General features: G+C 43.6%; 2 protein-coding genes across 3 annotated transcripts in view; one reads left to right on the top strand and one right to left on the bottom strand.

Annotated features, from left to right (window-relative positions):
* The window catches only part of LOC119403407 (uncharacterized), a 714971-nt gene that overhangs the window by 223560 nt on the left and 466378 nt on the right, over positions 1-25033 (top strand). The gene's annotated exons all lie outside the window — the stretch shown is intronic.
* The window catches only part of LOC119403421 (protein scabrous), a 59852-nt gene continuing 43028 nt past the window's right edge, over positions 8210-25033 (bottom strand). The window contains exons 2-5 of the mRNA XM_037670361.2: positions 23375-23443; positions 18442-18526; positions 13487-14353; positions 8210-13175 (exon numbers count right to left, since the gene is read on the bottom strand). Of these exons, the coding sequence (XP_037526289.1) occupies positions 12517-13175; positions 13487-14353; positions 18442-18526; positions 23375-23443 (1680 nt within the window). The 3' untranslated portion in view covers positions 8210-12516. The remainder of the gene's footprint in view (positions 13176-13486; positions 14354-18441; positions 18527-23374; positions 23444-25033) is intronic.

A 25033-nucleotide genomic window follows, 5' to 3' on the forward strand; every position in this document is an offset into this window, starting at 1 on the left:
TCTGAGTTGTCAACTCCATTTTTTTCTAGTCTTTTAGCCCTCTCCTTTTAATCGTCACATTTTATAAAGGTATGAAATGGATAGTTTAGTTTACAAAATTTGTTTGTGTGTGTCGAGTTCATGGTGAAAATAAAATGAACACTCACCAAGAAGTAAGAATAAAATCAGCTAAAAAACAACTCTTTTACTTCTTGGTGAGTGTTCGTTTTTTTTTCACCTTGTTCTTTCCTTTCCATATGTGTTTCTGTTGAGCTCTTGATTATATCGAGTTCATATATATCTATAAGAGACGAGATCATACTTAGCAGTAGTGCTGTTAAAAAAGCTAGTTGGTTGTGAGATTATTGGTTCATGTTACGAGTATGACATAACCTGGACAGCACGAGGAGGCGCATAAATCATGGATACGGGTCACTACAACCGACGTTTACTTAACACATGGACACACAAACAAGAACTATAAAACATGCACCATTGTAACTACACATGCATGGGTGCCAAATATTGTCTGGCTGTTTCTCTGTAATGCCAGCATAAGTGGTGCTAATGCAGTTATCGCCTCCTTTTTTTATGTTTGGCAGCAACACACGAGCATGTGACTTCATTTTGACACCATGTTTGGATTGCTTGCAGCACTGCAGATGCACTGCATAGGTATAAAGAGGGGGGCTGGTAATGTTACTCATAGCTGAATAAGTTGGTTAATAGCATTGCGAGACATGTGAACAGCAATAAAAGAGATAAGACTCAAAACATGGAAGTGCGCAGGATAGGTGTAGGACATTAACGGCCCCTACCACAAGGAGGATTACATGCACAGAATGGGTTGCATTCGTTGGATAATTCTAGAATGCACCACTCATTATTAGCCATTATGCACATGTCGTGCTTTCTTTTACTTAAGTGGTAAACTTTTTACTAAAAGTGCCTGCATTGTGTTGCCTTCTCGCATGCCAAGCACTATGAGACTCGGAGAAATGATGTCGTACCCCAAGCTCCATCAATGCTTTGTTGTTGAAAAGTAATCCTAAAATTTGCATATTATACACATGTTTTCAAAGGATTGAAACATAAACTGAGTGGTTTTTGTTGTTTCTGCACAGAAATGTCTTTACATCACTATGAAAATGTCTGTGATTGTGGCACATGACATGATGTAGGCTGGTGTTGACATTGTCTTTGTGCCTTTGGCTGCGGTGCTGCTGCTGCCAGCATCCTCGTCCAGCATATGGCACTGAGCTCAAGTGGCCATGTTTGTTTGAGCTTATTGTCCTGTGTTCCATTCACACTGTTTGATTACAGCTGCTTCAAGGCTACTTGCGTGCCTCTCTAAAGTTTGGCCCGCCCCCGTTCATAAAGTTTGTATTCAGCATAAAATTATGTACACTTGATTGCATGCAGATGGTGATGGCTGTGCATTCATATTTGTAGGCAGCGCCTCTAATGTTTGTAATCCTTTGAATCTTGCACTGGATGTATAATATAGTGAATAAAAGGTTTTCGTTATATGTTCTGGCTCATGTTTTTCTTTTTCTAATAGACTGGGTGCACACTATACCAAGTCTGCCTTTTAAAGGAGAAGTAGAGTGTGTACTTTGAATATTTGCATGCACCTTTCTTAACTCTCCTACTAGTTTGGCAGGTTGGTCTAAGCCAAAAGTTGGTACCTGCCCATATTGTGGTAGATTTATTTCAAGGTAACGTTTTTGAAAGTGGTTTAGGACCATTTATAAGACAAAAGATTTGCTTTATGCTGGCAGTTCCAATGTATTTTTAAGTGACGCTCGTGTGTGTCTGTGTGTGTGTGTGTGTGTGTGCAACTAACATGAGTGCTTGTCTAGCATGTGACTGGCCATTTCTATCTTTCTCTCCTTTTTTGCATTTTTCACGTGTCGTGTGCTATAATTTCTCTATTCAGGTAAAATGATAGCAGCATATCTAACGTGAAATTCAAATGCAGTTCCAAATTGTGCCTTGGTAGCTTTCTCCTCTGTGAGGTTGAGTATGTTGTGTACTGTCACTTGCAGACTGGGGATTGATTTGCTTTTCAACTGTTTTTATATGATGTAGGTAGGTTAATGTGTACATGCAACTTCTTTTTTACTTAAGGTACATTCTTGCAACTTTTTAACAGTATTGCAGCAGTGCTGATGAGTGCGGGATGTGGTAGCATCTAATATTCTTGAAAGGTAACGAGATCTGCCACCGATGCGCAAGCACACAAAGCACACTGTGCTCCTTTGTACGGCGCTGTTTTAAAGATATGTTGGAGTAAACAGCATAGAAGACGGCGTTTGCAGTTCAGTGTGCTTTGTGCGCTTGCACATCGGTGGCAGATCTTGTTACCTTTTGAGAATATTAGATGCTACCATATCCCGCACTCAGCGCTCGCGCAGTACGGTTAAAAAATTGCAAGGGTGTACATTTACTGTTTCTGCAGGCGGTTCTATACATAGATAAATTAAGAGAACTGCATTCATATTCTCTTCGGATAACTTTCACTGGTAGTACATTCATGACTTCTGTGTGATACCAGTGACCACTACAGTGCCTCTGCAGAATAAAGTATTCACTGAAATCTCCACATTCCTCATGGTACATTTCATTGCACGCACTCTGGTACGCCTAGTGCACTTCATGTCAGGCTCTCGTTGTGTTATAAAAAGAAAAACAAGCCCTGACATGTACTCTATGCCATGGTGCACAAGCTGCAGTGGTACAGGTATACTGGGCTGGCACAAAATCTCTTTTTGATTTCCTACCTTTCATGTAGTACTTGGAGAAATGTGGGTTATGTTACTGATTATCACTAAAAATGGAAATTTTAGTTTTGTTTTCAAGTTAATGTAGCTGTCACTAGCACTTTACACGTATGGTAATTCTGCTGCTAACATCCATTGGAGTAGGTGGTCAATGTTTTCCAGCATGGCAGTCACCTGCATTTTACATTAAGTGGGTGCTCCAGGTGCCTGCTGTTACTAATATTGTTGACGTTGATCATCAGCTTGAGCCCAGCCTATCAGCATTTGTGGCATGGAATAAAATATTGTAGAGCATTGTTTTACTGAAGAAGTTGTGAAGCTTGTTGTACGCTTATCAAGTTGAAGGGCATAACTGCTGTCATTGCCTGTTTCCTTAAAAAAAAGATATGAAGCCTTATTGACGTACTCACGAGCCCTTGTCCATGTGAAGAGTTCAACATAAAGTTTACTTATTTCAGAAGTGTACAAAGGTTACCTTTTCAACATATGTGGAATTATAAATAAAACCTGGGTGGTTTGTTCTACAAGAACAATGAAAACAATTGTGATGATTGTCATCTGTGTGCTAGTACTTTTTATGTACATTGTGTCTCAGCTATCTCAGGCCAAGCTAATTAAAAAAAAGCGCAATGCAATACAAGGATGGGGCCAACCGTAATTTGTTAGGCACCACCTTGCACAAACTGGCAAATTTTTTTCATTAGCATTTATTACATAATTAGCGAGAATTGATTACCCAGATTACTAAAACTTGCATAATTACCTAAACTGTCAAATGTCCATCATATTTGAAAACATGATGTCAAATTGCCAGTTGTTTCCATCTTGCTACATTTTTCGTAGTTAATTTTTGCATTTTCAGTTTTGGCATGAAACATGAATTATGGGTGAACACCCCAAGTCCAAATTTCAAGAAACTCAATTAGGGAGATTTTCAAAATGCCTTAACTTTCACTATCGATGACCATACTCTAAAAGACAAAAGAAGTGCTCTTCTCATAGCTGATTTGAAGTGAAGCTGTATTTGTTTAAAGGAGCACTGACACAAACATTTTGCATCTTGTTTTTCCTTTTGCATAAATAGCTAACGACCCACTTATCACGGCTGGAAAGCTCGTTTGCTCGAGCGCGCAATGGTTAACTATTTGGAGACGGTTTTATAGCGCCCAGTCGCAGTTTCGGTTTCAGAGAGCGCCGAGTGAGGCGGGACCCAGAGTGGTTTTCGTGTAAACATAGCTGGCTACGTGAGCACACAAAACCGCGTGCACATGAGCACCGCTTCGACAACTCTTTTCAACGAAGGCTTCCTGAGTGCTCCTATAATCCCCTCTGAGGCGTTGTAAATATGTGTGACCCCCCAAAAATGCACTGCTGAGTCGAGGACATCGGCCTTTGTACTCCCCCTGCATGTGTCTGCCCCCTCTTTCTATTGAAACAGCCTGCTAGGAGTGAGCGCTCACAAGGATCATGGTAGCCAACACAAACTCGTGATGCAGGTGGTGGTTGGTCATTTACACAAAAACGAAAGGCGCATTTGACGTGCAGTGGCGCGACACGCACTTTGAAATTGATTTTAAATGTGTTCTGGGCTATACTATTCATTGATAGTTTCCACCACAGCGGTGGCTTCATGGTTGAGCGTCCGCTTCAATGCGGGAGGTACTGGGTTCGATTCCCAGTGCCGACCGGGAACCCACCGGTTTTTCCAAAGGGGTAGAGGAGTACACCTACCTGGCACTCGGTTGTTAATGGGTACTCATCTCGAAAGATGGCCCCATAAGGTTCTGTAAAGGCCCCTGGGCGCACCTTAACCCACCACAGCCTTGGTGAAATAGTTGAGCATCCGCCGCTGCTGTGGGAGGCAGAGAATTGCTGCCGCCGGGTACCTACCAGTAAAATAGGTACAAGCGCACTTCTGGCCTGGTGCTCGGCAGAACAAAGTTCATAGTCGCTTGCGAGGGCACCCACCCTGTGGGAAATTGGCGGCATGTGACCGCCAGACCTAAAAATAAGGTCATCCTCCCTTTTTACAGCGAAAGCTGTTATGAGATCATTTCAGCGACCGTTTTTGGCGCCGTAGTTGTCCGCCGCCACCGCCGCCGGTGTCCGTAACCACTATCGCTCGAAGTAAAAAAAAAACGGAATAAGAAAAAAATTCCAGGATGGAACTAGGTTCGAACCTGGGCCCTCTGCGTGGGAGCCCAGCATTCAACCTCTGAGCCATGCCGGTGCTTGGACTGCCTTGCAAAAAGGTCCTATACAGGCTTCATGTCGGGAAAGAACCACATTAACATATGCAATATATCGTGGTAGAAGAGTAAAATAAGCACCAAGCGTCGCACAACGCGAATACTGTAACCAGGCGTCACACAATGCGAATTGCGCAACGAGTAGGTTGTTGAATGCTTCCAACCCATTAGAAAGGGCTCTGCCATAATGCTTCATCGTCATCAGGCACAGCATCAACAAAGCGCATAATGCCTTACATGCGTTTAGCAGGTACCACGGCTCTCCGTATAATGACGAAAAATGGCATAGTGCCTGCTTCCCTACTTCTCAAAAATTACATTGATTTATAGCGTCGTGGATTCCTCACAAGTGCACTTGTATTGGTTGCCAAGGAAGCCCATAAGCGCATGATCCATTTCCTCGGGGTCTCAGTAAAGTTCTTCCCCCCACCCCCCCTCGCGCTCCCACGTCAACGTATGCTATACAGCATAGCGGGAGAGAGAAATAACGACCGGGCGTCACCCAATGCAAATTGCATAACTGGTGGGCCGTTTAAACCTTCCAACCCATTACAAAGGGCTGAGCCATAATTCTTCATCGTCATCAATCGTCGCGTCAACAAAGTGTACATAATGCCTTACAGACGTGTAGCTGGTGCCTCGCTTCTCCGCAGAATGACGAATAATGACTTAGCAGGTGCTTCCCAACTTCACAAAAATTGTGATTTATGGCGTAGTGGGTACCTTGCTAGTGTACTTGTATTAGTAGTCCCAAGAGAGCTTACAACGGGCTCTAGAAACGCCGCTCTTCCAGCTTTCGCTGTGACTGTGCTGCGGTTTCAGCACAGGCCTGCGCTGCGCACAGCTCTGTAATATTCGGAAAATGTGTTCGCTGCGGTCTACTGTACGAATTGGCGAGCTTGTTTGGGGGGTGTAAAAAAAAACATGGTTGATCCCTCTGTCATAGGAATCGGTATAACACGAAAGTAAAACGTGTCTTCACAGACGTAGATGAGCATTTTTTTTTTTTTGTAGCGGTGGCTACATGGCTGAGCGCCCGCTTCCGATGCGGGAGGTACCGGGTTCGATTCCCAGTGCCGACCGGAACCCACCGGTTTTTCCAAAGGGGTAGAGGAGTACACCTACCTGGCGCTCGGTTGTTAATGGGTACTCATCTTGAAAGGTGGCCCCATAAGGTTCTGTAAAGGCCCCTGGTCGCACCTTAACCCACTACAGCCTTGGTGAAATAGTTGAGCATCCGCCGCTGCTGTGGGAGGCAGAGAATTGCTGCCGCCGGGTACCTACCGGTAAAATAGGTACAAGCGCACTTCCGGCCTGGTGCTCGCTTGGGAGGGCACCCACCCTGTGGGAAATTGGCGGCATGGGACCGCCAGACCTAAAAATAAGGTCATCCTTTTTTTTTAGTTCTTATGGAAATAGATTGAAATTGAAATTGAAATTAAGAAGATGACGCGTGTGTGTCCACACATATCTATCCCACAAGTTATATCGCCTTCAAAATTTTGTGTCAGTACTCTTTTGAGTTGAAATTATGCAACATACTACTATATGCAAGGCCTTCCATAAAATGCTTGCTTCTACTTGTCATTTTCTTCTTGGTTCTAGAAGGACAGTTCACTCCAACGAATGCCTCAGTAAGAAATCTCATTTAGCAGTGCAGCAGAAATGGCATGTCACTCACTCTAAAACATATTCAGGCTGCTCTATATTAGCTGCACAACATTTTTTAAAGTTGCCTGTGGTTTGGTTACTTGGTGTGTCCTTCGTTACTTCTGTAAAAAATCACAGTCTGAAATTGGCTCGTTTAAGAAGTTTCACTCGTCAATTATCTGCATAGTTCTGTTACGGTACATGTTATCACAGTAAATCCAGGCCTCTCAATAGTGAAAACATGTTTACTTTATTAAAATCTTGGGCCTAACTTGCTTACGCTGTGTGTTCCATGATTTATGCACCCAACCTATGCTGCTGCAGAGGTGAGATTGCGTGATCTGCCACAGACAACTGTTAAAAATGCATGCATTAATTTGCATGTGTGGTTAACCACTTGTGCCAAGATTTCTGAAGCAGGGATGCAACAGCACTTGCTTTATTTGTGAATGTGATAAAATATTAATGACCTGACTTTGGAAATATAAAACAGTGCAGAAAAGACAGGACACACATAAAGACGCACATATACAGCGCTGACTTGCAACTATTTTATTGCTTCGAACGCAAGGTCTTTTATGGCACACATCGGAGCAACAGAAAGGTGATTACAAGAAATCTTGCAAAAACAATGACAGGTGTCAAGAAGTTGCTGAAAGAGGTGAACAAGGAAAGGTAGCAGTGCAGACTAAAACCTAAAAAGTGAAGCACGCTTATGGTATGGGGAGCGGAAGTCACACAAAAAAATGCATAAGCAGGCATGGCGATCAAGTTGTTAGCGAAATTCTAGAAGCAGTCAAAATTCAGAGGCTTGATGATACTTGTGTCAGCAGGCCCTCACCTATCCTCTCAAATTAGGAGGTAGTACGTTACCTGGTTTGGCTTTGTTTTGTTTCTCAGTTGTCTTTAGAATTTAGATTTATACATGCATTTTTTGTGACCTTCGCTTTACATACCATGAGCATGCTTCATTTTTTTGTTTTAGTCTGTACTGCTACCTTTTCTTGTTTACCTCTTTACTTCTTGTTGCTTCTTGACACGTGTCATTGTCATCGCAAGATTTCTTGTGATCACCTTTCTGTGGCTCTGATGTGTGCCATAAAGGGCCTTGCGTTCGAAGCATTAAATAGTTGTGAATCAGTGCTGTATCTGTGCGTCTTTCTCTGTTTCCTGTATTTTTTGCACTGTTTTATCTTTCCTAAGTATAATTCGACTCGCCCGAGCATCTGTTTTTAGTTATGATCTGAATTTATTTGTAATTTAATGTCGGATGCAGTAGTTTTTTGTACACAGAGAACTGGTGTGTCCTACTTTGTTTTTTCTGGACTTAGGTGCACATTAAAAAATCCCAGGTGGTCAAAATTAATCTGGATTAATTTTGACCACGTTTTTCTGCAGAAAAAGAGTGTTCCACACTCGCCGTCATGGCTACTAGCGGCGCCGACTAACACTCCTAGGCTTGAATGTACATATATACCCCATAAAGTGGACGGGAGGATGACTGCCGCTGTAGCTCACTGGTAGAGCATCGGACGTGTTATTTGAAGGTCACAGGTGCGGCCCCTGCCGCCGGCAAGTCACCTTTTCGTCCACTTTACTTTCTTCACATTTACATCATAATTACTACAAATAACATTCCTTATACTTTCCTTGGCTTTCTTGTCTGTTAGTTATAATTAATGTTGTGCCTAGCAAAGAAAAATGAGCTCTTAAAATTCCCCTTCTTTCATTTTTTTACACAGAATAGTTTGCACTTTTCAGCTAACTTCTATGGTTTCAGAATGTGCCACGTACCATGTTTGGTGAGATTGAGCGTGGCAGTTATACACTCAAAGCAAAGACGTGCATAGTAACACAGTATACTGCTGTTTAAACTCTTTTTTTTTATTATATCTATGTACAAGACAAAAACACAATTGAAGCATCACACCTACACTTTTCTCTACACCAGCTGTCTAAGACAGTTGTGCAAACAGGACTGAACCTGTACAAAAGCCTTGTAAGAAAAAAATACCTTCAAGGCTTTTTTTTTTATAATCTTCTAACACTAGGCTCACTTATATTAACTAAACATCTTGCACCCAGCAAAGACATCCTCCATCTCCAAGCCTGACAGTTTGTGTCAAGCATACATATATGCATATATCTATCGCACACAATCTACAGCGAAACCTCTCCTTGGGAAATGCAATTGCAACAAATGTAGAGAATAATAACAAAGGCCTAAATAAATAAGCAATGCATAACAAATTCCTCTGCATCGTATGGAGGAAAAAACACCCATCTGTATGAGATCTGAAATAACAAAAATGACCATCAGACCAACTGTAGCTAAAGTCAATGCACTGATGCCAACTGTGCATTGCTAAAGCTGATGCTATATCAAGCCAGTTCATGAAAGTTCTCTCTTACAATCACCATGAACTTGTTTAGGGTGAATGTTATACTTCAGGCAGTAGCGCAAAGAATCGCATAGACAGTGAAAGCAAGATGGGACACAGCGCTGTGTCCCATCTTGCTTTCGCTGTCCATGTGATTTTTTGTGCTACTGCCTGAATTATGTACTACCAACTAGCCCCTCAGTCTCTCCTTTTGAATATTATACACTCTGTTCCAAATTAGTCATTTTAATTGCACTTTTATTTGATACGGTGAGTGTATGAGTAATGTGAGATAATTTCTTTGGGGAGTGTCGCACACATTGTCAGTGGAGCATCACTAAATGTGTGCGCATCTCCTTTCTCAATTGTGCGTCTTTTCTGCTACATTTTATTCTGTCATCAATTTCGTCTCGTCATTGCTACGTGTTTCAGTAGACAGAGCATATGCAGAACATGTAAACATTATATAAAGGAGGTTTTTGCCATGTTGGCACATCACACAACTTGCTTTATTGACTAGCTGGCTGTTTGTCAGGGGTATATGAGGAACATATGTTGTGTCATACAATGACTTGCATGTTAGGTGACTTTTGATGTGGCCTACAGCGTGACAATAATTGAGGGCTGCATTTGCACCTGCGAACATTGATGGCAGTGGCTGAAAAGTGTAACAGTTAATGTCATCAGCTGGTATGTGGCTTTGTCACTCTGCACAGTGATGCATTGTAGTTTTGTTGTGCAGCAGCACAACTGCGATTGACTTGCATTAATCGAAACACCTTAGGAATACACACCTGTGTGTGATTTATCCAAAAGTGAGTTATGCATAATTCAAGAGAAAATGATGAGTTGCTGTATTAAGAGGTATCTACGTGGAGTGCATTCTTCTTTGGAGCCCCCATTGATATCAGCTACAGATGAGCATAAAGCTAGTTTTATATCTAATATACTGGGCACATATGCTATGCCACTTGTAAATGTTTGACTGCGCTGCCAGCTGATAAGATTTCAGTACAAATTGTTAGGAGTTATGAATGTACTTAAGTTAGTTTTCAGTACTCTAGCACTGTTTTCTGTCATTCACTTTCAGCCACAATGGTTGGATTACATTGTTACTTGTTTGCCTATGAACACAAATGTTTTGAATGAACTGAAAGCTTTGTTTGATATCTAATCACTACCAAACAAAGTTCAGTGAAAACATAACTGACCAAAAGAAACCTTGTGATGAGTCTTAATTGACTGTAATTTTTAATTGCTGCATTTTGAATTATTGCAAGTAAACTGTACCAGTTTTTTATATTTAGGTTAGTAAAGATTAACATTATTATTAACACAGGACAAGTAAATCATATTAGTCTGCTTTGCCCATTATAGTAGACCCTGCGATTTTTCAGCTTGCACTCCATAAGTTAAAAAATCGCACTCTATGAGGTGTGAGTTATTTTTCATGTCAAATAGGCATTCAGACACATAAATGACCATTTCACATATAATATTTGATACTTATTGATATCAGGTCTCTTATATGTGCTTAATCCATGACATGTATGTTGCAGCTTTTCATCTTCAGTAATTATGTAGCTTCCTAAAGATCTTATAATTCATTATTGCAGCTCAAAGCCACGCTGGAAAAACCATATAATTTCTACTAGTGTTGATCCATTAATGTTTCCCATCAGGCAGAGCTCTGGCCTAGTTGTTATTTTTATGCAGATATAAAATACAAATCACATAGTCACTTATATTTTGGTTTTGTTATGGACCTAGAAAGCTCATTACTTTACAATTCAGTGATTTCAATATTATGGGGTGTTGAAAAGTGCAGTATGAGAATTGACAAATGCAATGGACTATGCAAATGGCTACTGCTGATGTATGAAGAAAATAAGAAATCAAGCGATTGACTGACACTCCTTAGCAGCTGCTTAAAGGCCACCTAGCATTCTTTGTAAGTAGCTGCAGCCATCAATGCCCTTGAAGATGTCCTTAACAAACAATGCTTAATGAAAATAAAAATAACAATCTTGCTGTCCCATGCACAAAGCACTAGAAAGCTAGTAGTACTTTGATTTGTGTTAGTGCACAGTGAAGTACAAGTGGCTGGCTTAACTAAATATAAATACTATTGGTTCATACCTCAGGTAGTTATTTGTAATGACAAACTCAACAACTCAACTACAACATTTACACAAGGAGGCAGGAAGTCACTTCTACATCTATACTGCTGGATTACCACACTTCTACTTTTATGCTGGTGAAAGCTGTTCATTTGCTACAATAAAGTTCACAGCACATTCCTCTCCTGGAAGAATGCAGGAAAGGGCATTTGAGTGGGCTACCATATGCTTGTTCAATGGGTGTTCACTTACTGTATTATGAAGACTGTTATTGTACATAAAATTGTCAGGGCATTTGCCTTATCTCAGAAATAAGCCCTAAAACTTCTATATAATAAATAAAACTTTTTTTAGGGCATCTATATCTTGCTATTTTAGGTTTCGTGCTTGGGATAATAATATGTTTTTGCTTCTCCTGTATGTATGGTGAACAAATTACTATAATAATGACATTGCTGATTTTCATACAGTACCATCAAATGCCCTTAAATGCCCAAATGAACATCTTTCGCTACAAGAAATGCAACCAAATAGCACACTGGCAGGAGTGCCTCTTTTCCAAAGAAGTATCGCATATACACCTTCTCTGAAAATCATGGGTACTATCAAACAGTGGGAGGTGGGTTTGATATCAGACTACAGCACATGCTGTGACTGACACATTAAGTACAGTTAATGTTTGTCCACAGCAGCTCACATTGACCAGAAGCACAAAATGCTTATGCTGCTTTTAAAGAGGCTGAAGTTCCACGATCAAGCTCACGTTGCAATAATGAAGAGAGGGTATACACAAACACAGCACTGGTTACACAAAATATCTCATGGGCTGGCCTTCAGAGAGTTTAATAACCACCCTCACAACTTGTCCATGCATTCTCGGGGAACTGCCTGTGGATGTGCTGATTCACGTTGTGGCCGTGCCTTGATAACATATGCCTTCATCAAATAGTGGTTGGAGTCCGTTCAGATGGGCCTGGGGATCCAGAAGGCAATATTCAAGTGCCAGGAATGTGATTTCCCCTGGCTTTACAGGATGTCTATGTTGTCAAACAATATGCCTTCACGTCACTGTTGCATTGGTCCCTTGAGTGTTGTCATGTTGTTAGGCAGACAGGCTCTGTGATACTGCAGCTCGTGTTGCTGGCTTGAACAACTTGTCCATTATGGCACGAGGCAGGTTGCTGGCTCATTTTTCACTATACACAGCACAAAGTTTTTCTGCACACTGTCGTACACCTATTATCGCAGCATATGTACAACACGCACACATTTTTATAAATTAATCGACGGGCCATCTCTGGCGAAGTCCAAAAAAAAAAGAAAAAGAAAAAGATGCCCGAGCTTCCGCTGTTGCTCAGACAGCCGTGGCCTTTGTCCACCTGCGCTTCTTCCTCCTTGTAGCAGGTCTCAATTTCATCTCTACCCTGGACAGCTGCACCCACTCAAGTGCATCCATGTCATACCAAGTTAAGCCAACTTTGTACTTGCCATTAATGTTAACATACTGGCAGTGGTTGTACCACCAGCCTGAGGAGTAGTACACAGCACAGTGAGTGCTACTAAAGTCATTATCTCTGTCAGCGGTGCTGAATGCCATACCCGAATGGTACTCGAGAGCATTGCTTGCATTACCTCGGTAGCCCAAAACTTCCAGTCGATACCTCTGAGCCTCTGAACCAACAACGACGTGGTCATATTCAACAAACTTGTAATTTCCAGACACATCCCAGAGGTCGATACGAAGTGAGTAGTTTCCAGAGGAGGTGATCTCATGCAGTGCGTCATTTCCTAGCCAGTGCTCACCAGACACTTCACCAAAACCTTGCTTGTAATCATCCCAGTTGCGATAAAAATCCTGAGAGCCATCACATCGGCGCTGCACTACGGTCCAGCCACCACCATCTGTCTGCATATCACAAAAGACGAGGCGGGCCTTCTCAGCACCATGAGGATGAATCAGTCGCACTCCACTGTGTTGACCATTTGTAGGATGACTAACGTTGGAAGAGCAGTCTGCAAAGGTAAAGGGTAACTTGGTCAGGAGTGCACAGCTTAGTTCACTGGTTTCATATAAACTGGTTATGCAAAGTATAATATGAGACTGCTGACAGACAAGAATCTCTGCTAAATAAAGTGATTTGCACTTACAATTTGTCATAATATTACTAAAATATTATGAAGAACTATAATAATGCATGTGCAATAATTTCAAAACAAGAAAAAATAATCATTACATTAACTTAGTGATAGTCATAATGAATGTCATAGCGGAAGTGACATTACTTATGTGTGTACACTGCAGAGAGTGAGTGACAGATACTTGCCTTGCGGTAAATTGTCCTCAAACTTTTCCACTTCTCCCTCAAGACGAGTAATGTTTTTCCTTATTTTGGGTACTTCTGCAGTCACATTGCGTAGAATGCTGGCTAAGTCTTCCTGCTTTCTCTTCCACTCGTCGAGAACCTCACGGTTCACTGCCTGGTCCAGTGATCTTGCGAGGTGTGCCAATTTGCGGCTGTTGCGATCAACTAGCTTGGAAAGACGTGTGCTTGCAACTTCAAGGTTTGCTATCTTAATCTCTTGCGATACCCAGCCACTGCCTGCTTTACGGCTTGACACTGTTGTGTTGAGGACTGCTCCCTCCACGCTAAGTATCTTGTAGCGAGTTTTGTCAAGCTCAACTCTTGCCTGCAGTAAGTCGTTCTTGAGGCTGGCAAGGGACTCTCGTCTGGCAAGCTCATCTTGTCGGACAGCTTTGGCTAGTGATAATGCTGTGGCTACATCAAAGTCACATTTGGAGACTTCTTTGCGCAGATCAGTCAGACCTCGGTCCACTTTCTTCTCAAGTGTCCGCAAATCTCTGAAGAGCTCTACCGTTGAGGCGTGGACCTTGTCAACACTCTGGAAGCAGCCTGAGACATTTCGAACCTTCTCACTTTGTGCCAGGATTTGATCTTCCAGCCGACGCAACTGGCTGTCAAGCTGTGTTGAGTAGGCTGTGTTGGAAGCTCCTTGCAGTGAAGCTATTGCCATTGAGAGTTCAGTGCTATTCCGACGCATTCGGCTGATGTCCTTGGCCAGTTTGGATTGGTCATGAGAAAGTGCTTGGACACTCTTCTGCAGCTGGTAAACTAACTGCCGGAGGTCTCGATGATGGCGAATTTCGTGCCTTGGTGTTTCCATGTCTGCATCTGTTGAGTAAAAGTTGGAGGAGAATGAATGAAATGAAAGGGAATTTCGTTTTGTGTCTAGTACGTCTCACAGTAATATTACCTTGTCAGGTGTTGCCACATGAGCACCTGTCTTGTTATACATGTATATAATTGCAGCATATTTATTTTCTGCTTGGTTTGACAAGATAAGTATAATAGATGCACAACAGCAGTCAACAAGCTTGCAATAAGCCAATCTATGAAGCCTGTAAGCTGTGGTCTTGTAATCATAAAGAAACTTATCCTTAAAGGCCAACTCCGGCGATTTTTCGAGGTCCACGGATCTCAATAAAATTCGCCGGATACGTTCCTTTTCACGTTCCCGTTATATATGCCAAATTACAAGCTGGAGACATACGCAGATTCATTGCAAATGAATTTTATTGATTGCCCCGACTCTCCCCACCTCGCTTCCCAAAATTATTGGCAACATTGGGTGCGTGACATCATTTTTGTTAAGCGGAAGTGACGGAACCGAGGGGCCCCTAGAGCGTCTGCTATCCGCAAGGCAACAATCGCGAGTGTTTGGCGAGCGCTTCGTTGGCTGGGCGTGTGAATTTCAGTTCCTTGTGGTAATGCGTGCGATGGGTGGCAAGTGGTGTCGCGTTGTGGGCTGCACACGATTCCCCGTTGGCAGTCACGAAACACTTGGACCTAACGATTACCCTGCGTCTCTATATTAGTGTTTTAGCTAGCAATGCCGGTTTACCGCACGGAAAGTACGGTAATACCGTACCGGCTAAAGAATGCACATGCGTGAACACCACGGAAACACTTCCCGTAGCATATACAGGGTGCACCGTGACCGGGCCTATATCGGTATACGGTGAGCTCGCATCGTGCGAAACAACGTAACCTAATGGTGCGAAAGGTGGCTCATACTTGGCTTATATTACATTCCTTCGGCCGTACCAACGCGATGTCGAACGCCGCTATTGCCAAACTTATACACTCTTCCCATAGCAATATTAAGAAGCTTTAGTTAGTCCGCGAACTTCTCAGCGATAGTATTTTACCCGATCACGGCCCCACCAACACCTCCTAGACAGCTGTCTAGGAGGTGTTGGCCCCACAAACTTGGGCTCCCTGGACAGGTGGTGCCATCTGGCGGTGGAACGTGTAACCAGGCAAGCAAAGAGCTAAACAGGTGAATTCCACTTCATCGAAGAGGAATGGCCATTACAGTTGGCCTCCAAATGCGTCGGAATCGCAGCTGTCATTTTCCGACAGCTCAGCTTGTGCACGTGACACGGTCAGTCACACACAAGATTTCCGACGGAGTCACTTTTCAAATGAGCGTCTGCTTTTCGCAGCTTTCATACTACGCGCTGGCGGGACCGGCATGCCTTGCATGATTTCCGGTTTTGTAACCACTTGTACGTCACGCGAAGATGGTTGGGTTTCGGTGTTGCGCTTTTTTGCTTATTTAAAATTATTCTCCAATTTGCCGAGTGTTTCTGCTATCGGACCCGTGACAGGAGCGTCTCAGGAATATAAAAGCACCATTACTTTGACATGGCCGAAAAATCGCCGGAGTTGGCCTTTAAAGGGGTACTGACACAATATTTCGCGGCCGAGATAGCCTGCGGGATCGATTCCGGTGAACATGCGTATATCATCTGCGAAATACCAACAGCGAATATAGCTTGGAAGTTATTTTAGATGGATCTTGAAGTTTGCGTGAGCGATCGACATCCTCGCGCTACTGACACCTTCAAAGGGGACACTTGGGGACCCCTCAATTCCCTCACGTGACCACGCTGCAATAAGTTATGATGACGTCATAGCCGCCATGTTTTTTTTGCCGCGTTTGCTCTGTTATGATAGTTCTGTTATAGCTCTGTCAACGCCTCCTCTAGAAAGATGCCCGCCGCGTGAGCCAAAATCCTCCTGCCCTACCCTTTCCCCCGTCTCTGTTTCTTATAATGAGGGCAGTAGCTGGCGATCCCTGCGGTGGCCGCTTGCAACACACATTTGCGCATGCGCACATTACCCCCCTCGACGTCACACCACGCTAGCCCCATTGTACTGAAAAGAATAGGGGAGAACGTGGCGCCATCCCTCGACAAGCGACCACAACTCAAGGCAGTACGGCTACAATGGGATAGCCAGCGACTCCGCACGCATCTTTCTAGAGGAGGCGTTGACTCTATAAAATATAGCAGCCTACTTCTCGGCGGTTGTTCGCGAACCGTGCAGAAGCGCGTCACAGTTCTGTGTACGTGATCGAGCGCTGCGCCCTCTAGGTGATGATAGTTGCACCCGGAGGCTTGTCGTTTTTGAAACCGAAAGTGACACTGGCCGGTAATGAGGAGCCTGTAATTAATTATCTGTCGCGCGCTGCAGCAAACGATGTGCCGTGTTATGACTAACAGGCACCCAGCAACACATTGCAGCAAAAAAACGCGAGGACAAAATTTTTGTGTCAGTACCCCTTTAACAAACTATGAACCTTTTCATATGTTTACTTGAACTTAATTTTTTCAGTATGGCACCAAATGGACAGTGAGCATGAACTATCACTGGTTAACAGCTCTGTATCGTCTTCCCCATTTTGCCTGTCAAGCAATGGGCCAAAAAAGAATTTAAGAAATGAAAGAGAGCAAGAAAAGCCAGTGCCAATATTATTAAAAAGCACTCACATCCTCATCTGCATGTTTTTTACTTTTTCTGGGCATAAAAACATTTCTTTTTATTTCGCCAAGAGCTATAATGCAATTAATTTTACTGCAGTTGCCTTAAAAGACATACGTCATTATGAATCGTTGTATGCAGGGCGTTTTTTTTTTTTATGTACAATACAGATTTTTTTATAAAAAGCCTATGACAGTAAAGCTTCTGTCGTTTTCGCGCACGAGCTCTACATCGAGGCGGAAATACTTTGCGCCAGATGAAATGACACTTTTGCGACTAAATAACGAAGACTCGTTAATTAATTGTTTTAATTATTGACTTGAGGGCAGTTGTTTATATTAGAAAATTGTAGTGCATGACAATTTATGGAATACGCTTTTTTTAGAAATCACAAAAGTTGCACGTAATGCGAGATATTCATCATAGAATTTCAAGGGTGATATCGAAACTGATCGCTCCCGGAGCGCACGAGACCACTCTGTTACGCCAGACCGGAACGCTGGAACTATCCGTGACGAGGCACTGACGAATTTGAATGAAGGCGCGTCGGGCGTGTCTTATCGTGAAAAGCGGCAAGTCATCTCACGTGCGCTAGCTGATCGCCTTACCTTTGCGTGTGGTGTTTGGTGATTATCTGTTTCTTTCAATCTGTGCGCAAGAAAACCATGATATCAACCTTTTCCTTAGTTTGTGTGAAGCATCAAACTGAGGGGCATGCCACTGCAGTGGTTCTTCTTGCAGACAGGTGAAATAGTTTTTCGCGCCTGTTTCTGGTTTAAGAAAGAAAGAGATAAGCACCACACATGTCACCCAAAGGATAGGGTGTCAACTTGTGCATTTCATAATGCTTGCCGATTTTCCTCGCATGATTCTGCTTTTTCGCGCCTTGATTCAAGTTCCGTCACCTCCCTGTCACGCGTAGTTCCGGTCTTACGTAACGGAGAGGCCGCCTTTACCGCGCGCCGTAAATTTCGATATCGCCCTTAAAATTCGATGATCAATAACGGGAATAACGTGCAACTTTTGGGATCTTTAATAGATGGGTATGCCATAAATTCGCAGACACTACAACTTTCTAATATAAACGAGTACCCTCAAGTGAATAATTAAAAAGTTAATTAACGAGATTTTGTTAATTAGTCGCATAAATCTAATTTTAGTTGCGGTAAAGTAGTTTCGCCTCGACATACAGTTCATGTGCGACAACGACGGGAGCCTTACTCTCATAGAATTTTTATTAAAAATCTGTATTAATTGTCTAAAAAAAACACCCTGCATAAGGGCAGTCAATTCATACGTCTTTATAAAATAATCAGTAGGTTGTGCTTTTGCTCATTGAATTAACTAAATTGCCATGTGTGTTTATGGAATGCATTATAACAAAATAAGGTGTGTTTGGTTTCAAAGTCCAGGAAATTGAGCGTATTACTAACCAGCACGATGTGGGACAGGCTCTTCTGCAGGTTCCATCCCTGAGCCCTCGAAATATTCCAAAGCATCTCCATCCTGGCGCTTTTCCTGTAATAGTTACACACAAACATGACGTGAGGAGTTGTAGCCGTTTGTAGCTGTGTAGTTCTTTACTGTTCAGAAGTTTTGCATGGTTACATAGACAATCGCATGTCGGGGCAAACATGACACGAGCGTTCATTGAATAGCTTTTTGATCCATTTGCAGCTCTCTAGTCTGGTGAAAAAAAAAAAAAGAAAGAGGTATTAGATCATGTAGGTTGAACTTGTAGTTTTCCTTAGCAGATTAATGAATTAAGGAATTTTGCTTTGGTTAAATTGGTTATATGTGACAAGTGTATCATACTGAACAGCTGAAAGCTGTTGCTGTGTTCGTTGGATTCACCAATAATACTTCATCATGCCTGAAAATGGCAATGTCGTTCGCCAGCAACTCTTTCCCAACACTACACACAGCTCAATATCTCATCATCGCGATGTCACGCACACCTCGACGAGTACTAGAAAGTAATATCGAATATTATGGCTGTGCAGAACACCAAACGACTGAAGCGATAATATGACGTCATAGTCGGCATGTTCGGCACACCACATTCAGCAAGAGGCTGCAAATAAAATCCAGACCATGATATGCCATGTTGCTGGAAAATTGAGCGAGAACAGAACAGCAGCAAGTGGGAAATATTTGTTTTTATTATGCTGGAAAACGCTCACAGGAAGTGCCGGGTGCTCAGCGTTAAAATAAAAAAAAAAAAAACGTGAGATAAATGGTCATTATTATTCGTAGAAAGGACGAACAATTAAAGGTTCAAAACTTTTCTGGCTACTGAAGTGTCGGCTGTATGATTAACGTGACAGCTGAGACGTATTTCTGGCTGTTTCTGACATGAAAATTCTTGTCCGCTAATACGCAAAAGCATGGCCGCTGATATCAGTTTCGCTATGTGGAGGGTGCTGTTTGCGGTACTGGGGGAGCAATCTATGCTGTATTGATTACGACCGAAGGATAAATATTAGCTCCGCCCTCAGCCATCGCCATACCACATAAAAACATAGCTGATCCCTCTGTCATAGGAATCGGTATAACAAGAAAGTGAAACGTGTCTTCACAGACGTAGTTGAGTGTTTGTTGCGCATTGTTTCGGCACAAGGGCGAAGGAATGAATGCTATATCAACAAATTGTAATGTCAAGCGAAGAACGGCAAGCAGCTCGAAACTCGCAACGCGCTGCTCGAGCAGAAAGGACGCACGAAAAGAACATACACAGGATGAGCGTGAACTAACAACTGTCACAGCTCGACACTTAAAGCCCCCATCGCGAGATAAGCGGGCGCGGACGAGCGACCACGCCCTGTGGAGGCACGCGCGCATCGCAACGCGCGGGGCGACGACCTTTAAAGCGCACCCTTCGAGCTCTTCGCGCCACCTCGCTAGTGATAACTAAGACACGCGGAAGTGCCACCGATCTCTGAGTACAGCCAATGGTAAATGGTGTATATAAATAGCTCGCCGTTAGTATGCTGAAGAGCGTGCCGTTTGTGGCCGAGTCAGTTCGCGCCGCGCGCTGCGGGGCGAGGGGTCGTAGGTGACGGAACTTTCTCTTCTAGTTTTTTTTTCTTTGCCATCTGTTAGTGTATATTTTACAACGTCATATCCGTGACGGAAATACGTCAGTGAAGCCGTGGTGGACCCCGGCATAAAACACTTTCGTGTTAAAAAGAACTTGCATAGATGCTCAAACGAATAACACTCGCTCACTTTCGTGACGTCAGGCACTTCTGCGTCTTGAAGGTTGTCGAATCTTTTTATACAGACACAAGTTTGTGTCGCTGGTTTAAGACAGAAAACGTCAACGTCGCGACTTATTTTATCAGATATTCTGACATCAGTGCTCAATGATAATATTTTGGTCAGCCCAGACAAATTTTTATTTTCTCATATGCCTCGTGTTTACTTCAACGGAAAGTATGTGCGCTTCTAACGAAAACCAGCTGGTGCAACTGTCTAGCAGAGGTCATGGACTATCACACCGTGCTTTTGTGGGTGAAGCTCATATTTATTGCTAAGTTGTAACATAGGGCTGTATTCTCTGGCGACCATTTTAAGACATGCTTTCACTTTCACAAGGCGACGTGACTATGAAGGCGTTGTCGTCAACGAGCGATAGGGTTCCTGGCACAGTGCCAAACACGCACAGTTGCATCCTTCGTCCATGCGAAGTTGGCAAATCGCCAGGCACACCATCGCCCATAGACGCGTCCAGCGTTAGTCGCGTGAAATCGTGTGGAAGTGAGAGTATCTCGGGAAGTGATCGTCCGAGAATATCACCCCTATATAGTCATTGTAGCTGTTAGTGTTCCTTGCACTTGGTCCACGTTCTTGTAGAATAAACAAACAAACAAATAAATAAGGTGAGGCGGAATCGTCTGCATTGGAAATTCTGAATCTGGTGAAGTTGGGGAAGTTTCGGACTCGCGCTTCAAGCTACACTGTGCGTTAGCGAACGAACATGCGCACGCCAACGCAGCTTGGTTACAATTGGCTACACAATCTGCATGTTTGACGCTGCGGTGCTTCGTGTATGTGATGATGTGAAACTTGCAGCGATGACCATGCTGAAAAAGGTGTTACAGGGCCGCTTTAACAGGAGTGGTGTCACAGCACAGAATCTCCCGCCGCGCACACGTGCTTGCACCTTTCGGAGAGGCCTTCTACGCACGAACGCTTCAACCGACTGCTCACTTGATGGGCTCTTATCGGTGATAATAATAATAAAATCAGGTTGGACGTTTGCTCGCACAGCGCAACTATTTCCGCTGTTTCGTCACCGAAATACTTCAGGCCGATTAATATAAGGTAATAATAATTTGTGAGGTTTTACTTGCCAAAACCACGATATGATTATGAGGCACGCCGTAGTGGAGGGCTCCGGAAGTTTCGACCACCTGGGGTGCTTTAGCGAGCACTTAAATCTAAGTACGCGGGCCTCGGTCTAGCATTTCGTCTCCATCGAAAATCGACCGCCGTGGCTGGGATCCAATCATCTTCGAGTCACCGACCTTCGAGTCAGCCGCCGAGCACCGTAACCCACAAGCAACCTCTTCGCCTTTGACGAAACCGTGACTGCGATTCAATGCCACAATCCAGAAACTTCAGCACAGCGCTAAACATTAGTGACCCTGGATATCATAGCCATCTTTCTTTATTTGGACAGTGTTGCCAACACAAAGAACAGATTCTAGAGTTGTGAGTACGGCGAAGCATGGATCGCTTTCGATGTTATTTTGATTAATCTCACTTAAACACTAAAAAAACTAAGCCATATTCGTTTTTCTTTCGCTTGCAAAGTAGGCAAGTACCAGTGCCAAGTGTGAAAAGCAGTATTTGAATGATTCCTTGTACGTTTTGTTCTTTCCCCTTTCTGAAACGTAAATGTGGTTAGGGGTAACCAAATTGATTGTAATTTTGTTCTTTATTGTACGCTCATTTGCTCCTTTTACTTATATATTGGCGTTGACCTTTTAAATTTTCTATAAATGCTATCGCTACACCAAATATCAATGATAGAATTTCTTTGTTGTTGTACTCGCTTCGTATTTATTTGTCTCAAATACGTTTACCGTTCTGTCAAGTGTGCATTCGTTTCACGATATGTCCTTTGTGTTAGTTCTCCCCTTTCCAATATGTAATGCCTTGTAAAGAGTCCCTAAGGGTAAAATAAATCAATACAAGCCCATTGTGCCGGTAGGGTAAGTCCTTCGGATGATTAATGGGCCGATTTTAGCCAAGAAATTTCGCAGCGCGAAAAAAAAAAAAAAAGGATGAGAAGGGAGACATCAAAGCAGGACCAGTGCTGACTTTCCACGCAAGGTTTACTTCACAAAGGTTTAGCCCCAGCGCTCGTCCTATTTTCAGGTGTCTCGATCTTCTCTACCTTGTTCGCGCTGCAGAAATTCTTTGAGCTAACTATCCAATTCCAAGATTCTTCTGCCGATTTTAGCGCTTCCGTGCGCTTGGGACGTGGCATGTTTTGCGACATCCCTCGTGTGACCGATCTGATCGCCTTAGCGTTTGTACAAGACGGAAAAACTTTAGCGGCTCAGGGTGCATCGATAGCAGCCCCGCCGTCCCGTTTGGTTGCAGCGCGTAGATCAGCCAGACGAACACGGCGCCCGTGTGCTCCGCGACCTTCTGCGCGCCGGCGGGCGATCACGGAAGGCAGAGCTCAGCCCCGTCTATGTGCCGCGACCGCTATAGGCGATGAAATTCAGGTGGAAAGGCACGGCTTGAGAAAAGGGTTACTTTTAATCGCCCGCAACTCCCTCGAAACTACGTGATTCGCCTTAATTAAGGTGCGAATTATTCACGCTAGTTTATTGCCTAACCGCTTACATAACTTTAAAAACTATTTCGGGGATCCTTTCAGCCCTCCCACACGAGCCAGCCGTTACGTCATGAATTTTGACGGCGTCGACTGGGGCCTAGTTAATTTCTTATAGGTCAAGATAGATCGACTGCAGTGAATGAAACAAAAGCTGAACTTGTCGAGTTTCGATATCTTTTACTGCACAGTACAAGAAAGTAATTTGATCGTCCGCGATGTCACACTGACGTAGCTGTTCTGCGGCTTCTACGCAAAATTTAAGAGGACGTGTCCGTAACTTTTTCTTCCAGTAAAGAACGTCTTAAGTCTTAACCTAAAATTATCGAAAATTGGGTTCTTAAAGGAACTGGTTTAATGATTCTCCTCTGTGCTCAGGCCGCGAGGGAGGCGTCGAGAGCGCGATGTTGAGGGAAAAAGGAAAGGGATGATGTATGCTCTCTCGACAGAGCTTGGGACGAGGTGCTTAGACTAATTGGTTAACTCGCCGGTAAAACGACGGCTGACAGTCTTACCTCGTCGTCGTTTCGCTTTCTGGTGCCGTCCAGTCTCTGGTTCCGGAAATCCTCGGCAAGTTCCGAAACCTGTGTGGGTGAGGAGAAAGGAGAGAAAATGCGCTTTATTACATAACGTTCGTACGATGCCCCCTTCTCCTCCTATAGAGTGCACAGTGCGGCAGTAAACGCGCGCGAGCTGTACTATGTCGTGGCTTAGGCAGCGCGTCGCCTCACGCTGATGAATGCTCATCCACGTGCCACCATCCGGGGGGCCGCGCCCTAACGACCGGCGGCTCGTAATCCCTAATTAATGAAGTGTCCCCCTTCGGCTGCCCTGAGCGCTGTTATGACGGCAAATCAAAGATTTATGCAGCAAAGCGCGCACGTCACGACGCTGCGTACGGAATCGCCTAGAGCACGTCGCGACGTCGAACAACGCATGCGCGACGTGCATGATGAAGCCGCCGGTATAGCGCACACGGGGGGCAAAGTACGTCGACCGATGTGCTCGCGTCGCTCGAGTGTTGCTCACAGCACAGCGCAGGCCTGATTTAGATAGTTTATTGGAACCAGTGGTTGTGCGCTGTATACTCGTTTCTACAATTGATGTCCCTGTCTTGGAGGATAGCGTCCACGATGTGACAGTTTGTATGAACATTTGCTCTCTCAGGTTGCAGACACGTGCTAGGCAAACAACACATTGCACGAGACTGCGTGCTGGTGCGTGTTCTGAATTAACGGTACACATTTTTTTTTTATGTCCCGTCTTTTTCTTATTTCAACTGTCGCATTTCCGTCCATTTTTCTCATTTGTTTAGTAAAGCGATAAAATGGGCCTGTTGGTGCACGTTCATAATAGGGTTTTGTTGAGTTTAACGTCGGGAAAAATGACAAGGAAGACGCAGGAAGGACGTAGCGCGATTTGCTGTAACTGGACAACGACACGAACATTGCTCTCTCGTGTGCCCGTGTCATTGTGCGTGCGCTACAACAAATCAGAAGCTGACTTACACCAACACGCCCTGATATAGCCGCCCACTGCGCGCAAAGTTCCTTATTCTCACGCAGACACATACCGAGGTGGTGCTTCTCAAAACGACACAGAAGTTTTACTGGGCGTTCGGGTTTGCCGTACGGTGCTGCCGCATCTACAATGACTGCAAGCTCGATATCGTGGTTGATTCACAAGTGCAGGCAATACATGGATCGAAATTCCATAGCAAGTGGCCAGCCTGAACTAAAAACCGTTATTTTTCTTCTTTTTAGTTTTGTTCCGGTGTGTGAACATAGTCTCAACTTTCCGGATCACTTACCGTTTGCGAAAAAATAAATAAGTAACGGATTTTTATAGTTTTTTTTTGTTTCGTTCAGCTATAGTGTGCAGTATCTCTTCGTTATTTATCACTGGGGATGATAAGTAGCAGTGGCTTTGCCAGTGTGCTTTCTCTGTAGATGCGGGTTCAATAGCATGGCTACGAAACAGGAAAAGTGTGCGTAATCACTGCAGCGGCAAATAAAAATTTGCTGGTTACATACGTTTCGAGTCATACCGAAGGACATTAAACTCCTAAAGTTTTAGCATTAGCCGAATTTGAAATGTCAAAATTTAATAGGTCTTCCACGGCATATATCGATGAATGCAGGAAGGAAGAAAAATTCCCCGACGATTACGATACT

The sequence above is a fragment of the Rhipicephalus sanguineus genome, chromosome 1, assembly GCF_013339695.2.
Source record: "Rhipicephalus sanguineus isolate Rsan-2018 chromosome 1, BIME_Rsan_1.4, whole genome shotgun sequence".
Classification (NCBI taxonomy): Eukaryota; Metazoa; Arthropoda; class Arachnida; order Ixodida; family Ixodidae; genus Rhipicephalus; species Rhipicephalus sanguineus.